Here is an 18,198-nt window from a genome sequence, read left to right as displayed (position 1 = left end):
GGAGAAGGGATAGGCTACACACTCCAGTATTTTGCGGTGACTCAGATGGTAAAGAAGAGACCTGGATTCGATCCCTGGGTTGGGAAGATCTCCTGGAGGAGGAAATGGCAACCCACTCCAGTATTCTTGCCTGGAGAATCCCCACGGACAGAGGATCCTGATGGGCTGCAGACCATGGGGTCGCAAAGAGTCAGACATGACAGGACTGAGTGACTAAGCACAGCACAGCACAGAGGGCCTAATATGCAGCATCTGTAAAGTAAGGGGTAGAAAACTAGACTGAGAACTGACTCTAAGAACTTTTCCAGATCAACTGAGTGTTGTATGTCCAAGCAGAAATTTCACCCACCACCACCATCCAGACACTCAGACCTCCTAAAGAAGCTAATTTTCACTAGAGAGGGATTCACAAAGACTACAAAACCTAAAACGAAGGCAAATGCAAAGAAAGAATGTCTGTAGATGAAACAAATAGAATTTACATCTGAAGAACTACAAACAGTAAACCAATTGAATAGGGGATCTTAACATACAGATGTTCAAAATATTTAAGGAGGTAAGGATAGAAATCAGTTCAGTCGCTCAGTCGTGTCTGACTCTCCATGACCCCATGAATCACAGCACGCCAGGCCTCCCTATCCATCACCAACTCCCTGAGTTCACTCAAACTCATGTCCACAGAGTCGGTGATGCCATCCAGCCATCTCATTCTTGGTCGTCCCCTTCTCCTCCTGCCCCCAACCTTTCCCAGCATCAGAGTCTTTTCCAGTGAGTCAACTCGTCGCGTGAGGTGGCCAAAGTGTTGCAGTTTCAGCTTTAGCATCAGTCCTTCCAATGAACACCCAGGATCGATCTCCCTTAGAATGGACTGGTTGGATCTCCTTGCGGTACAAGGGACTCTCAAGAGTCTTCTCCAACACCACAGTTCAAAAGCATCAATTCTTTGGCGATCAGCTTTCTTCACAGTCCAACTCTCACATCCATACATGACCACGGGAAAAACCATAGCCTTGACTAGACGGACCAAATAGATCCCATAAAATAAGAACAGAAGGTTAAAGATATAAGAACAAATGGATTTGAAAAAGAAGCAAGTAGAAAGTCTAAAAATTTTAGTACCAGCTTCTATGATTCACTGAATTCACAAACAGATTCTGACTTAAGAGTTGTTCCCTCACTTATTACTGGGGGGAAAACACACAGGAGCAAAATCAGTTGCTTTCTGTCTGAATTATAAGATAGGATCAACAAAGAGAATGCCTTTTGAACAGGATGGTTTATTGAGCTCTCCATGATGACAAGAAACTTACAAACACTGACCTACTCTTTCTGGTATTTAAGAAAGATACTTTGATAGATTATCCTAGAATATAATTACTTGATCTTTTAGTTCTCTCTTTATTATCATAGGAAACTTCAGGGTGTTTTTTTTTTTTTTCCTTCAGATTGCAAACTCATGAAAAAAGGAGCTTCTAATGGACAATTTAATTAGATTGGTTTGGGCTTGAATAAAGCTTCAGTTCAGTTCAATTTAAGGAGGTATTAATATTCTAATCAATTTTTAGAAATGTGGTGGACCTAGAGACTGTCATACAGAGTGAAGTAAAAGAGAAAAGTGAAATATAACATATTAACTCACGTATGTGGAATCTAGAAAAATGGTATGATGATCTTATTTGCAAAGCAGAAGTAGAGACACAGACATAAAGAACAGATGTATGGACACCAAAGGGGAAGGGTGGGGTGGGAAGAATTGGGAGACTGGCTTTGACACATATACACTATTGATGCTATGTAGAAAATAGATAACTAATGAGAGCCTACTATATAGGGAACTCTGCTCAGTGCTCTGTGGTGACCTAAATGGGAAGAAAATCCATGTATATGTAAAGCTGATTCACTTTGCTATCCAGTAGAAACTAACAAAACATTGTGAAGGAACTATACTCCAATAAAGATTAAGAAAAAAATACAAAGCTGTTCTTAAAAAGTCAAAAAAATATTCTAATCGAAAGTCTTGGGGAAATATTCTTAGAATTAAAAAAAGATAAAAAGAAAATCTTTCTTAGGTTTGTTTTTAAGAACCAGGGAAGCTGTCAAGGACTGCAAGGTAATTCCTACTAAACAACCAGTAGATAAATGTGGTGTGGCCACCGTGAGCCAACCTTGTGTTTGCAGCAGACTGAGAGTTCCCACCTGACTCATGGAAAATGTATTCAGCTGCTTAAAATTATTTTTTACTCATACTTTGAAAGAACAACAGCTTGGTGTTTTTAGCCTTTTAATGGCAAGAAAAAGAGCTTACCAGTGATAAACTTTTTTTTTTAATATCTCCTGCTTTTTTGACTCATGGCTAAACCAGCCCTTGCTTTGCATTCAAAATAATAATATTAAAGATCCACATAAAACACACTTATTAAATACTTACTGCTTGAGAGATAGACCCAGTACTTTTAAGTTATCTAATTACAACAACAATTTAGTGCAATAAGAGGCATTGCTCCCATTTCTTATAGATGAGGAAACTGAGACTTAACATTCAGAGAAATGGGATCACTTACTCAAAGCTACAAGTATCTGTAAGTGGTAAAGGAAGATTCATTTACAAGCATTTTGACTCTGAATTCCATCTTCTTTCCCCCAAAAGGAAATGATGTTGTGGAGTTCATGTAAACCACAGAGCCTGAGTAAAAGCTACAGCAAGACCCAGAAATAGAGGTGGCCCCTTCTATGTTTCCACTCAGTATCCTATCTGCCTGTAACCCTACTGGGAGAAGCAGCAGAACGAAACAAAAAATAAATAGCTGCTTTCTGGGACTCAAAAGTTTGGCGACTACATCTCTTCCTCCTCCAGCTGTTCACCAAAATAGCATCCTTTCAAGCTTCAAAGAGAAGCAGCCTAGTCTTTTCCATTTATTTATTATCAGTCGAAGGCGACTCCAATCATAGGAGTTCCATTTTTCTCTCTTTCTCAGAACCAGCTTTCTCTAGGTAAGCCTACGAGTGGCAACAGTGCAGACTAAGAGAACGATATTTTTACACACCCGCATGGCCTGTGCCACCCTGCCATCCAGTACACATTCATACACCATCCATGCCCAGAAGGCTTTGCAGTGTCTATAAATTTCCAGGAGCAGTTTCCCATAGATGAAGCTGCAGGCATTCTCAAAGAAAGAGAAGTTCAAGCAATGACAAAATCTCTAGTCTACCTTGGCTGGCCAGATGCTTGCCTTTAAGTGCTAACCACTCTGATTTCCATACATCCTCCAAAGCCTACGTGCCGTCTCTGGGAAGTGTCCCTGATCATTGTTAGAAATCCTCACTACTAGGCAGGGTCAATAATAAATACAGAACATTTCACATGCCTATAGTATGGTATAAGGATTCAACACATTAGAGAAATTCTGGCTTTAAGACTCCTAATCCCCCAGCTAGACTCAAATTATCAGGAAGAGCAGAAGGACTGTGATTTTATTCACTTTGCTTTCCTTACCCCAACACATAATAGGTGTTGAGTGAATATGGGATGAATGGATAACTGCCTGATGAATGCACTGCTTGCATTTCTGCTTCCTTGTGCTTGTTCCTGATGTTTTCATCACTGATGTTCCTCTCCCTCTCTCCTTACTAGGTAGGAAGTCTTGGTCATTACTTACATAAACATTTATATAAAATGTTCTTCCAATTAGTATATTCAGTGCTATGCTCAGAGTTGCTCAAGTAATATACTCATTAAAACAATAGATACCTCACTCAAATTTCCAGGGATGTTGCTCTAGTTGTTCAGAGCAACCTTTTATATTAGTCAATATGGATCAATGGAAACTTATGAAAAGACTGACCTCACAATGTGAAAGAATTGGACTATAAATCCATGTTTATAAATTGGTCCTTTCAAATACAAAATTTTCCACAGGAATTCTTTTATAAATGATGGTTACAGTTCAGGCCTACTCAATAAAATTCTACCTCGTCTAGACAAAAATTAATGGAACAACCAGAGTTGTATGCCCTCACTGGAAAAGACTCTGATGCTGGGAAGGATTGGGGACGGGAGGAGAAGGGGATGACAGAGAATGAGATGGCTGGATGGCATCACCGACTTGATGGACATGAGTTTAAGTGAACTCCAGGAGTTGGTGATGGACAGGGAGGCCTGGCGTGCTGTGATTCATGGGGTCACGGAGAGTCGGACACGACTGAGTGACTGAACTGAACGGAACTGACAGTAAGATGAAGAGAAAATAAAGAATTTCCTCCCTGCTCTTGGGTACCCAACTCAGGGCACCCAAATTTATTCCTTCCTTTTAGTGCCCTTATGCCCAAATTGAAACAAATATTTAACTCTCCCTATTTTCAGTTACAGAGTTATGGAGTTCAACCCAGGACACTTTTAATCTTTGAGATTCTATAACCTTGACATTTTCAATTTTTCCTAGGCAAAATCCAGCTTATCTCAACTAGATATTAGAAGAAGAACAAATAATTAATCCACATTAAGGTGTAAATGACTGCTTGCCATTTATGAAGCATTTACTTTTTAATAGAGAATATTTGTTTACCTAAATGAATATATACTTCTAAATTGGGATAATTTTAGTAACTATAGATTTTTTAGAAACTGAAAAATCAGGAAAGTGTAGAGAAATCCTTCTGGGTGAAAAAGAAATAGGTCAAACCTCCCTAATAACCTAGCCCTCGTTTCTATTATTCCTTCTTTTCATCTTCTTTTGTTTTGTAAACTACAGATTTCTAAAAGTGCCAAGGGTTTATTTTGTCAATTTAAATTGTGTTCGGTTTAGGTTTTAGCTTATTATCAAAGGTGAGGCTCAGGTTGACACTGAGCATTTTCTATCAGATTCTTTGGGAGCAGAATGTAAATTGATTTCATTAGCCCCCTAGAAATTAGTCTCAATACTGTCCACTTACACCTTTAAGTTATATAATATTCACCCATTCATGTGTCCACTTGTTTTCTTATTCATCAGACATTTATCATTTGCCTTCTGGAAGGTGTGAGGGTTTACACTAGTGAACAAAATGATTCCAAATAGGCCTTATCCTCAAATCGCTGACAAACTGGTGGAGAAGACAGATAAGTCAACATACCGTTATAATACATAGGTCAAAACCTACATCCAAAGTGCCAAAAGAGTACAAAACAGTGGAACAGCCAATTGCCCAGGCAAGTTAGGAAGGCCCACAGAGCATGTGCCATTTGCTTGTTGGTGGATGCTGAGACCTCCGTGAGTGAAAGGATAAGAAAGGGATTTAGTTCATACAGTTCTGACTACAAAAGAAGACAAAGAGGGTGTAGAGCCGAAAACCTCAGGAAGGGAGTATAACTGCCCACCTGGGGGAGGCAAAGAGACCACTTAAGAACCTCCTTTCCCAGGGTTATATTTTATAATCTGGCTAACTGAGACTCATCCTTCTCATAGCACCACTTCACTACCACCTCAGGTGCATGTGTTCAGCCGGCTCTCCCAGACACTACGTGCCCTCTCCCGGGCAGTCTAGACGTGTCTTATTCCCGTTCCTCTTCTTACCCCGAACACTCTGCTACAAGGGGAAGCAAATCTAGGGACCCATGCTCATCTAGGGACCCACTCCTGGTGGAGCAATGGGGTCTTTACCCAACACCCCTCCCCTGCCTGGCCAGCCTTGCCGATGCCCAGGGCTGCCTTTCACCACAGAGCGTGCCTGTGCCCCATCCTGCCATGTGACCCTCACAGCACCTTCAGCTTCCCTCCAATGGTTTTTAGCTAAACTCTTGTCAAGGACAGAATATAATGCTTCTCTAAATCATGTCAATGAAAAGCTTGATTGTTGATTATGTAAAATATTGGAGCAAATATTTGCAGAGGGCTTTATGGAGCTTATTTCAGAGCATCTGATTCTTCCTAAAATCCTAAAGAACTGCTGCTGCTTTCTTGAACCCTGACAAAACACATTTTACTGGTGATCCTGACCTAATCTATTCATTTTACATCCTTTATTAAACAAATGGTTAATTGATGTTAAACTCGAGAAATGGCTTGTGGGCACAAAAGTCAGGAGATTCAGGCCTTTTGCTGCACTGAGTTGGAAGTTAAAGAATAAGTGGTGACTGCATGTAATGACCTGGAAAACCATACAAAGAATGCTGTTCCCCAAAACCTTCAGCCTTCCCTTTTATCCCCTCTTAAATCAATTCCTCTGTAACCTAGAGACAGCAATTCCAACCACTTAAGAGAGGATGCTAATAATTTTATACCTAAGATTGTGAGATGAAAAAAATAGTTCAAAGAATAAGGTACAGATATGTCACATTTTTGAGGTTTAAGACAATTAGCCTTGCTTACCTAAGGAAAAGCTCAGGTCTTTCTGAATAATTAATTTAATTCAGTAGCATTTTCTGAGATTTCTATTATGTTTTTTAGCCTAGGATTTACTCTTAGAAAAAAAGGACCTATGTGAATATTCACCTAGGAACCCACTTCCACTGATCTGGGGGATATTAATCATTCCCTAGAAAAGCAATCTGTTCTGAAACTTAATTTAAATGTGCAATCTTAGATTTTTATCTGCTCACAGCTTTTCTCCAGAAAATATGATCTGATTTTTTTTTCCTAAAACTAAAGTTGAAGTACTGTATTTATGAATAAGAAATGAAACTATGAAATTTCTTTTTTTTCCATCTTTTTCATTTTTATTTTTTCTAGGTGCATTTGGCATAGTGTCTGAGACTGACTAACCCAAGAGACCAAAATGATCCTCAACTCTTCCACCGAAGATGGTATTAAAAGAATCCAAGATGATTGTCCCAAAGCTGGAAGACACAATTACATATTTATCATGATCCCTACTTTATACAGCATTATCTTTGTGGTGGGGATATTTGGAAACAGCTTGGTGGTGATTGTCATTTACTTTTACATGAAACTGAAGACTGTGGCCAGTGTTTTTCTTTTGAATTTAGCTCTGGCTGACTTATGCTTTTTACTGACTTTGCCACTGTGGGCTGTCTACACTGCTATGGAATACCGCTGGCCCTTCGGCAATTACCTATGTAAGATCGCTTCAGCCAGTGTCAGTTTCAACCTCTACGCCAGTGTGTTTCTACTCACTTGTCTAAGCATTGACCGCTACCTGGCTATTGTTCACCCAATGAAGTCCCGCCTCCGGCGCACAATGCTTGTGGCCAAAGTCACCTGCATTATTATTTGGCTGCTGGCAGGTTTGGCCAGTTTGCCAACTATAATCCACCGCAATGTATTTTTCATCGAGAATACCAATATCACAGTTTGTGCTTTCCATTATGAATCTCAAAATTCTACCCTCCCGGTAGGGCTGGGCCTCACCAAGAATATACTGGGATTCTTATTTCCTTTTCTGATCATTCTTACAAGCTACACTCTTATTTGGAAGACCCTCAAGAAGGCTTATGAAATTCAAAAGAACAAACCAAGAAAAGATGATATTTTCAAGATAATTTTGGCAATCGTGCTTTTCTTTTTCTTTTCCTGGGTTCCCCACCAGATATTCACTTTTATGGATGTGTTAATTCAGTTGGGCCTCATCCGTGACTGTAAAATTGAAGATATTGTTGACACTGCCATGCCCATCACTATTTGCTTGGCCTATTTTAACAATTGCCTGAATCCTCTCTTTTATGGCTTTCTAGGGAAAAAATTTAAAAAATATTTTCTACAGCTTCTGAAATACATTCCCCCAAAGGCCAAATCCCACTCAAACCTGTCAACAAAAATGAGCACACTCTCCTACCGCCCCTCAGAAAATGGAAACTCCTCTACCAAGAAGCCTGCCCCATGCATTGAGGTTGAGTGACACACTTGAAACCTGTCTGTGAAGTCACCTTAAAGAAGGAGCAAGAAAAACATTCTTGTACAACACCTCACTACCAAATGAGCATGGGCTACATTTCAGAATTAAAGGAGAAAATAGATTATGTGGACTGAACTGACTTGTCTACAGCTCTGAACAAAAGTTCTTTTCCTTTACAACTCAACAAAGCAAACGAAGGGCAGCAAAGCTTTTGTGCCTATTTAGCTATTAGCAACTGCAGCCCACTTGTACCTGCTACTGCATTTCATTCAAAGACTCACTAAGCAGTAGTTGTCAGGTTTCAGAAGCTTTTGTGAAATCCAATCTGTGTCTGATAGATTCACACTGCCAAAATATGCCAGCTGAGTGGCTTATTTGTATAATGATGTTACTATTGTCATGTATAAAAATTAAATTACTTGTAAAGGTGTTATTCCAGTCCCAGGTAGTCATGTTAGTTTTATTTCAGATCTGAGAAGTATATATATTTTGTGGTGAAAAGATTATATATCATAAAATATGCCTTACTGTTTTAAAAAGTATGTATGTATCAACCTGTGCATGTATCTCTCTAAACTGCTGCTATCTTATTAAAATTTGGCAAAGTTATATTCACATTAAAATAATATTATTGCAATATATTTAATCTTCATTACTTAAAATAGATGTTCATTTATTTTTAAAACAGGACCAACTGTGAATAAGTACAAATGTATTTCCATTTAAATCTTGATACAACTAGTTTAATACTGTTGGTTTTATATTTAGTATCCTGCTATTGAAAATACAAAGAACACACTTTCTTCCACTGTACGACATGGAATAAATATACCATTTTGAGTTTTCCAAAGTTTGTCATGCAACAACAACAAAAAAACTCATTCCTTATAACACTAAAATAACACATTATTTTACACAAAATTTTAATAGGGTTTTTCTATTCACATACATGATAATTGTAATAAATGTTGAATATATAAAAAATCAGTAAAAAAAAAAAAGTTGTATTTAGTTCTCCTGCTCAAAAATTACCATTTTAACATTTGGGTACCTTGTTCTACCTTTCTTGTATTCATTATACACACATACATGTTTAAATTATGATACTGAAATCATAATGTATTTTGCATGCAAATTTTCCATTTAATGACATAGCATAGTAGTTTGCTACACCATTAATTTTTTTTTTTCTAAAACAACGTAATACTTGTTTTAGAAAAATAGTTATCGGGTCTTTATTGTAGGGGACTTCCCTGGTGGTCCAGTGGCTAAGACTCCATGCTCCCAATGTAGGGGACCCAGGTTTGACCCCTGGTCAGGGAACTAGATCCCACAAGCTGCAACTGAAGATCCTGTGTGCCACATCTAAGCCTGGGCACTGCCAAACAAATGTAAAAATAAATGAGTAACTGTGCAACATTACAAAGTACAGACACATCAGTTTGCTAGTACTCAAATTTTTGAGCATTTAACTGTTTCTGATTTTTCAGTATCATAAATTGTATTGTACATAAATGTTCAAGTACATGAATCTGATAAATCCTTTCTGATACACTCCTTGAAGTGGTATAAATGACTATACAGATGTGAACATTCTTAATATTCTTAACATACCTTTTGCCAAATATTTTCCAGAAAACGTAACTGTTTTCAATGCTACCATATCTCACCATAGCCTCAGCAGCAAGGAATGTTTAATAGATTTCAGCAGAAAAGGAAAATTTACTGGAAGGATTCAAGTGCCATGTGCAAAAGCAGGGATGCAACTGCCTTGAAGAAAGTGCTGTAATGTTTCTCCTGCCCTTGGCAGCTGCCTCATCCTAGAGGCCATTGTTCTGGAGAATCCTCACAGAGCAGGTGGAGGTATTCATCTGACCCCATTAACAGTGGCCAAAGACTAGTGTGATAAATAAAGGAGCTGATGGGAGCTGTGGTGTGGGGAGCATTTAGAAAGGCCTTAGGGGTTGGGCAGAGTTCATGAAGCATCATATTATGTTCATATTCCCAAGGATACAGTTATTTAGTGAATAAATGTGGTTACATGTGCCTCGTTTTCCTTTTATATGATTTTTTAAATTTCACGGATATATAATACCAGCCACTACCTCCAAACATCCTTTACCATTTTCACAAAGAACCACTTCTAAAAAATAAATTCTGCTGCTAAGTCACTTCAGTCGTGTCCGACTCTGTGCGACCCCATAGACAGCAGCCCACCAGGCTCCCCTGTCTCTGGGATTCTCCAAGCAAGAATATGGAGTGGGTTGCCATTTCCTTCTTCAATGCATGAAAGTGAAAAGTAAAAGCGAAGTCGCTCGGTCATGTCCGACTCTTCATGACTCCATGAACTGCAGCCTACCAGGCTCCTCTGTCCATGGGATTTTCCAGGCAAGAGCACTGGAGGGGATTGCCATTGTCTTCTCCAAATTATAGTATCAGTTCAGTTCAGTTGCTCAGTTGGTCCGACTCTTTGCGACCCCATGAATCACAGCATGCCAGGCCTCCCTGTCCATCACCAACTCCCAGAGTTCACTCAAACTCATGTCCATCGAGTTGGTGATGCCATCCAGCCATCTCATTCTCTGTCATCCCCTTCTCTGTTTGAGCTCCCTCCACGTCCGCTATGTAACAGTTAATTTTGTATTCAATAGTTAGTTAAGCCAAAGATTACCAGTACTTCAAACTTGCTAGAACATTTTATAAGTCATAGCTGATAAGATTTCTGGTAGATATTAATAATTGTATTCAGATACCCTCTATCTCGTGTATTGATTAACTGGTATAAATAAGTTTAAAGCCTTGTTTTCACTTTTACTTCATCAAATTATACAGTGATTTTCCCCACCCCATTTTGTGAAATAGATATTGATAACTTCATGTTTAATCTTGCTTTTTCAGTGAGACCAACTTAATACTGAAGTTGAAACTACTTACCTAAATCTTAAGATAGTATGCCGTGGTTTATTATATATTAACATATTTAGAGGTTAGGTGGATTCATTATTTCTTGGAATATTTTATAAATTAATAAGAAAGGGATATTCACTCTGAGGATCTAGGTGCTCAATGGAACTTAAGTGCAATTTTTGCATTTGTATATTCTTATTTACATTTCAATCCTAGTTTCCCCCATGATAAATTCATTTTTTCAGCCAATAATTGATTAACTCATGGATTCAATAAATTTTGTATGATTACCTATTCTATGCTAGGGGACTTGAGTTACGTAACATACAACTTAAAATGCACAGTCAACATTTCAACCAGCTGTTATGGGGAGTATGAAAGGAAGCCAAGTGAGAAGTAGCTTGACTGCCAATCCACAGAAAAGCTCCAAAAAAGGGAAAATAGATTCAGACAGGTCATAAAAGTGAAGTGAAATGAGTGAAGAAATGGAGTCCCAGGGGATTTTGAACACTGATATAAAGGATGATTTCCCTGAGAGCAGTGAAGAAAATAAATCAAGAGCAGATGAGATATGAAAAAATTGAGAAGCAGCGGAGGCCTGGGTACAGCCACAAACTGCCTCAAAAGTCAGGGTGCACACCTCCAGGAGAGCTGCATACAGATGCTTAAGTCACTAGAACCATGGTGAATCCACTGGATCCAAACCAACCAGAGGAAGAAAGAATCTAAATATCAGGAAGGGAAGCAAGTGATAAACAGCAGATAATGGTATAGGGCAAAATTCAACAAATTTTATATATTGCAGGCTGCATTTGGGGAAGGTAAAAGTCCTCTGAATTATCCACTGTTGGTTTTGATGAGACTGAAAATGAATGTAAAGGGAAATGGAAGAGGTGAAATATTGGAGCTGATGATCAGAGAGCCAGACTCTCCAAATTTAACAATGTGACTAAGTCAGTTAAAATATGACATCCATAACTACAGCCATTCTTGTTGATGGATTTGTGTAGAGGACACTGTGGAACTATCTGTACAATGTCCTTCTCCCCTTACCATGGGAATTTCCCAACTCACCCAAGAATATGTCCATTTTCCTACCTAACTCTATCCCCTGGCCATAGTTCATCAATAAGGCTTGAAATGAGCTATTCACCGCCTTTTCCCTAAGGACTTTTTTAAAAAGATACTGATGAAGAGTTGGTCCAACTCGTGTTGAAAGTTACTGAGAGAGAAGTTGTGTGATGTAAGCTTGGGATCTAATAGCAACCATGTTGCCACTCGGGATAAATCTAGTCTCTACTGAAAGTGAAGTTAACAGAGCAAAAAAGTTCTAGAGATACCTGAGTCCCTGATTCTATCTGTGCTATATGCCCAGATCTATTTCTGCCCACCTTATACTTCGAACCAGCATTCATGTCTCTAATTAGGACAGAATATAATATTCTGGAGCTGAGATCTGCATGTGTTCCTTCCTACTTTACCAATACAAATCTCCTTTCTGTTACGGTCAATACATCACCCACTGACCATCCAAAAATAAATACCAGTCTAGGCCCCAAATATCTTGATCTCCATCTTTAATAAGGGATCATGTGGATTGTCCTTTTTTCACAAGTGTCCTTATGAAAGAGTGAGGACCAGGACACCCACTAGTGTGTTAGAGGGGAAGAGGTGTGCTGATGGAGGACCCAAATTTAGCTGGGACTGCAAGGAGAGCCAACCAGGCCATTCTAAAGGAGATCAATCCTGGGTGTTCATTGGAAGGACTGATGCTAAAGCTGAAACTCCAATCCTTTGGCCACTTCATGCGATGAGTTGACTCAATGGAAAAGAGTCTGATGCTGGGAGGGATTAGGGGTGGGAGGAGACAGGGACGACAGAGAATGAGATGGCTGGATAGCATCACCAACACGATGGACCTGAGTTTGAGTGACCTCCAGGAGTTGGTGATAGACAGGGAGGCCTGGGGTGCTGTGATTCATGGGGTTGCAAAGAGTCGGACACGACTGAGCGACTGAACTGAACTGAACTGAACTGAAGGGTACTACAGTACCTACTAGTGTAAATTATTATAAACGGAGATCTTCCCCGAGGGGTCACACTGGTAAAACACTCTTCTCTTGCTCAAGAAATCATAAGTATTAAGCGAACCATTAGATAGAAGTAAAGAGAGGAAATGAGCACCCTGAACCTCTTGCTCAAATATATGGTGTACGTGCTACCTGGACCCTGCCTTCTCTCCATGATCTGGATGTTCTCAAGATCTCACAGACCTTGTGAACACTGCATCCTACCCTGTCCAAATAAAACAGAAAAGGCCTTCATTCAACAAGTCCACCCACCTTACTTGAGAAATAAGATAACTGAATTTTCACTATGAGAAAGAGGCAGAATTAGATTACTGTCTTTCCCCCACCACCAAAAAAAAAAAAAAAAACCTTAGAATGAGAGAATTTAGGTTTATTAATATTTAATTCTGTCATTCATATACAGAAACTTCGCATAATAACTCTCTAAGGGTTTAAACACCCTGAGATTTGCCCTTCAAACAGCATGATAGGAAAATATTTATCTATGTGCCTAAGAGTTAAATTTGATAGATAAATTATGTTAATTTTGAAACTATTAAAAGCCAGTTTGCTGATATGATTGTTTTTCTTCAAATATCAAAATGATGATGAGCCATATACGCCCCTGGGCCCATTTCTTGATTCTTTTCATGTCTTACAAAGCTTTTTCGAAAAACTGAACAATAGAAGAAATAGGAATCCTGGCTGAACACCACAGTTCAGTTCAGCTCAGTTCAATCACGGTCATGTCTGACTGTTTGCGACCCCATGGACTGTAGCATGCCAGGCTTCCCTGTCCATCAGCAACACCCAGAACTTGCTCAAACTCATATCCATTGACTCGGTGATGCCATCCAACCATCTCATCCTCTATCGTCCCCTTCTCGTCCTGCCTTCAACCATTCCCAGCATCAGGGTCTTTTCAAACAAGTCACTTCATATCAGGCAGCCAAAGTATTGGAGTTTCAGCTTCATCATCAGTCCTTCCAATGAATATTCAGGACTGATTTCCTTTAGGATGGACCGGTTGGATCTCCTTGCAGTCCAAGGGACTCTCAAGAGTCTTCTCCAACACCACAGTTCAAAAGCATCAATTCTTCAGTGCTCAGCTTTCTTTATAGTCCAACTCTCACATCCATACATGACTACTGGAAACACCATAGCCTTGACTAGACGGACCTTTGTTGGCAAATTAATGTATCTGCTTTTTAATATGCTGTCTAAGTTGATCGTAACTTTTCTTCCAAGGAGCAAGTGTCTTTTAATTTCATGGCTTCAGTCACCATCTGCAGTGATTTTGGAGCCCCAAAAAATAAAGTCTGTCATTGTTTCAATGTCCAGTTCCAGTTTTGAACATGGAACAATAGACTGGTTCCAAATAGGGAAAGGAGTACGTTAAGGCTCTATATTGTCACCCTGCTTATTTAACCTATATGCAGAGTTTATCATGAGAAATGCTGGGCTGGATGAAGCACAAGCTGGTATCAAGATTACCAGGAGAAATATCAATAACCTCAGATATGCAGATGACACCACACTTATGGCAGAAAGCGAAGAAGAACTAAAGAGACTCTTGATGAAAGTGAAAGAGGAGAGTGAAAAAGTTGGCTTAAAGCTCAGCATTCAGAAAACTAGGATCACGGCATCCAGTTCCATCACTTCATGGAAAATAAATGGGCAAACAGTGGCAGACTTTATTTTGGGGGGTTCAAAAATCACTGCAGATGGTGACTGAAGCCATGAAATTAAGAGACACTTGCTCCTTGGAAGAAAAGCTATGACCAAGCTAGACAGCATATTAAAAAGCAGAGACATTGCTTTGCCAACAAAGGTCCATCTAGTCAAAACTATGGTTTTTTGAGTAATCATGTATGGATGTGAGAGTTGTACTATAAAGAAAGCTGAGCACCAAAGTGAAGCACCAATGCTTTTGAACTGTGGTGTTAGAAAAGACTCTTGAGAGTCCCTTGGACTTCAAGGAGATCCAACCGGTCCATCCTAAAGGAAATCAGTCCTGAATATTCATTGGAAGGACTGCTGCTGAAGGTGAAACTCCAATACTCTGGCCACTTTATGCGAAGAACTGACTGATTTGAAAAGACCCTGATGCTGGGATTGGTTGAAGGCAGGAGGAGAAGGGGATGACAGAGGATGAGGTGACTGGATGGTATCACCGACTCAATGGACATGAGTTTGAGTAAACTCCAGGAGCTGGCGATGGATAGGAGGCCAGATGAGCTTCATTCCTTGGGGTCGCAAAGAGTCTCGACACGACTGAGTGACTGAACTGAATTGAATTGATTGTTTTCATTGTTTCCCCATCTATTTGCCACGAAGTGATGGGACCAGATGCCATGATCTTAGTTTTCTGAATGTTGAGTTTTAAGCCAACTTTTTCACTCTCCTTTTTCACTTTCATCAAGAGGCACTTTAGTTCTTCTTCACTTTCTGCCGTAAGGGTGGTGTCATCTGCATATCTGAGGTTATTGAGACTTCTCATCATACAGAATTTATTAGGTAGATGTGAGAAGCAGGTGTAGCATCTGGTCACTAAAAAGGCAAGGCAGAAACTTTCTGATATTTTCACAGGGAACATAAGAACAAAGGCAATGTATGAGACCAAAATAATGAAAGAAGGGACCAAGAACTGGAGAGGAACCAAGCCTTTACGATATTTAAGAACTGACTTTCTGTGCCAGAAGCCAGCACTAGCCTCCAGACTTCCCTTTTTTCTCAAGTTTGTTGGGGATGAGCTTCCTGTCAAAATAATCCACTAAAATCCAATCTTCAGCGAAATCATTATAGCCACCATTTATCAAATTCTTAATATAAGACATAGTTCTCTGCTTATCTGAATTATATTATGTAATCCTCACAACAACCAGTCTTATCAGTTCTATTATCATCCAATGAGACAAAACAGGCTAAGAGATTTTTGATAATTGATCCAAGGTAACATGACTAGCAAATGTCAGAGCTGAAATCTGAACCCAGACACTTTGACTCCAAAATCTGTGTTCATATTTGTTAAACTATGTTGCCCCTTCCCAAGAAAATAGCATCACAAAATATGAATCATGTGGGTACCTTCCAAAATATTGCCCAAGTCTGTTTATACAAAAGCAACACGCATATTATTTTGCTTTGCTTTAAACATACTTACTAGGTCTTAAGTTAGAATTTCAGTAATGTTTGTCCTTGAAATTTTGGTTCATTAATGGAAAGCACTAATTGACCTTATACAGCATAATACTAGATTTTACATTTATTGTAATTTGATTTTAGATGAGTTTATATTGAGTATAGCAAATAAACAGGCTATGATTGCTAATTGCCACAGTAATTAGTTCAATGCTCTGGTCCTTGTTGCAGCCAAGAATTTAGACAGCATTTACTAAATGGAAGGGGGAAGGAAATTCCTAAATTAATTTTTAATGTCAAATTTTATCTTCTTACAACTTAATGGAAAGATGTTCTTTTGAGAAAACATTCTAGAGAAATTATATTCTAAGAGATTTCCTTTTAAGTTATACTGTTTAGATTTGGCAATAAATTTAGATGACAAATATACCTGCAATAATGAAAACAGAAGTGTAATTTATCTCAACTGTGTCCAGAGACCAGAAGGCAGTAAGATCACAGCCATGAGTCTTGAGGACAGTTCTATCAGTACCACTGAAAATCACCTCACAGTGGATACTACTTAGAACAGTGAAAGCTAGGAAGAGAGCAAAAGGATACTCACTCCTTCACCTTTGCTTCGAGATGCAGAACAGGTATAAAGCAGTGTTTACACAGAAAACACTTAAAAACAAGGTGATTCAGCCATAGGCTGAGAGGATGGCCATGACATGATGAAAATTCCAATGGCCAATGTGAATCAGAAAGTAGTAACAGAGGAGATGAATCAAGATGGGCAGAGTAAAACATCAAACTCATCTCCACCCGTGAACATATCAAATATAAATCTACACGTGAAATAATTCTCACTGAAAACTAACTGAAACTGAACAGCACAGGGAACTCTGCTCAATATTCTGTAACAACTTAACTGGGAAAAGAATTTGAAAAAAATATATACATATATATGTATTAATGAATCACTCTGTTATACACCTGAAACTAACACAACATTTTTAATCAACTACACCCCAATATAAAGCAAAAAGTTTAATTTTTTAAATTTAAAAAATGTTTAAATAAGTAATGAAAGAGGAGAAATAACCCACAGAGACACAAAAAATTATAAGAGAATATTATAACAACCTAAAAGAAACATACTTATTTCTAAAATCATATAACTTGCCAAGACTGAATCAAAAGGAAACAGACAATCTGAATAGATTGATCATTGGTAGTGAAACTGAATTTGCGATTTGAAAAAAAAAAGAAAAACCCTAGCAAATGGAAGTCCAGGACTGGATGGCTTCACAGGGAAATTCCACTAAACATATAAAGAAGAGTTAATACCTACCCTTCTCAGCTATTCAAAAAAAACTGAAGATGTTGAAACACTCCCAGATTCATTCTACATGGCCACCATTACCCACATACCAAAACCAGACCAAACCAAAAAAAAAGTAAAAGAAAATCAAGGGCCAATATCTTTGATGAATATAAGATGCAAAAATCCTCAATAAAACATTAGCAAACTAAATAGAACAATACACAAAAAAGATCATAGACCATGATCAAGTTGGATTCATTCCAGGGTCACAGGATTGTACAATATATGCAAATCAATCAATGTGATATATTATATTAACAAAAGGAAAGACAAAACCCATATGGTCATCTTTATTGCTGTAGGAGAAACACTTGATGAAATTCAACATCCATTCATGATAAACAACTCTTATCAAAGCATAGAGAACATATTTCAACACAATTAAGGTCATTGTAGACAAACCCATAGAAGTGAAGTGAAGTGAAGTGAAGGGGCTTCCCTGGTGGCTCAGAGGTTAAAGCGTCTGCCTCTAATGCAGAAGATCTGGGTTCGTATCCTGGGTCGGGAAGATCCCCTGGAGAAGGAAATGGTAACCCACTCTACATAACCAACATAATACTGAATAGTGAAAAGCTAAAAGGCTTCTCGCTTTATTCAGGAACAAGACAAGAATACTCACTCTCATGACTTCTATTCAAAATAGTATCAAAGTCCTACACACAACAATCAGACAAGAAAAATAAATACAAGATATCCAAATTGAAAGGAAAGAGGCAAAACTGTCTTTATATGCAGACATGATATTTTACATAGAAAACCCTAAATACTACACACAAAAACAATTAGAACTAGTAAATGAATTCAGGAAGGTAACAGGATACAAGACTAGCATATAGAAATTTTTTGCCTCTCTTTACACTAACAATGAAACATCATAAAAATAGGGTA

At 38.6% G+C, this 18,198-nt stretch overlaps 1 protein-coding gene across 1 annotated transcript in view; it reads left to right on the top strand.

The window, feature by feature from the left end:
- Nucleotides 1-10,091, top strand: part of AGTR1 (angiotensin II receptor type 1) — a 56,220-nt gene extending 46,129 nt beyond the window's left edge. The window contains exon 3 of the mRNA XM_055412107.2: nucleotides 6,705-10,091. Coding sequence (XP_055268082.1) covers nucleotides 6,751-7,830 — 1,080 coding nt within the window. The 5' untranslated portion in view covers nucleotides 6,705-6,750 and the 3' untranslated portion in view covers nucleotides 7,831-10,091. The remainder of the gene's footprint in view (nucleotides 1-6,704) is intronic.
- Nucleotides 10,092-18,198: the final 8,107 nt, after the last annotated feature.

The sequence above is a fragment of the Moschus berezovskii genome, chromosome 1 (assembly GCF_049115385.1).
Source record: "Moschus berezovskii isolate FMDL1 chromosome 1, NW_MosBer_1.0, whole genome shotgun sequence".
In the NCBI taxonomy this organism is placed as follows: Eukaryota; Metazoa; Chordata; class Mammalia; order Artiodactyla; family Moschidae; genus Moschus; species Moschus berezovskii.
The sequence above is the reverse complement of the archived record's forward strand: the minus strand, read 5'-3'. Positions and strand labels throughout refer to the sequence as shown.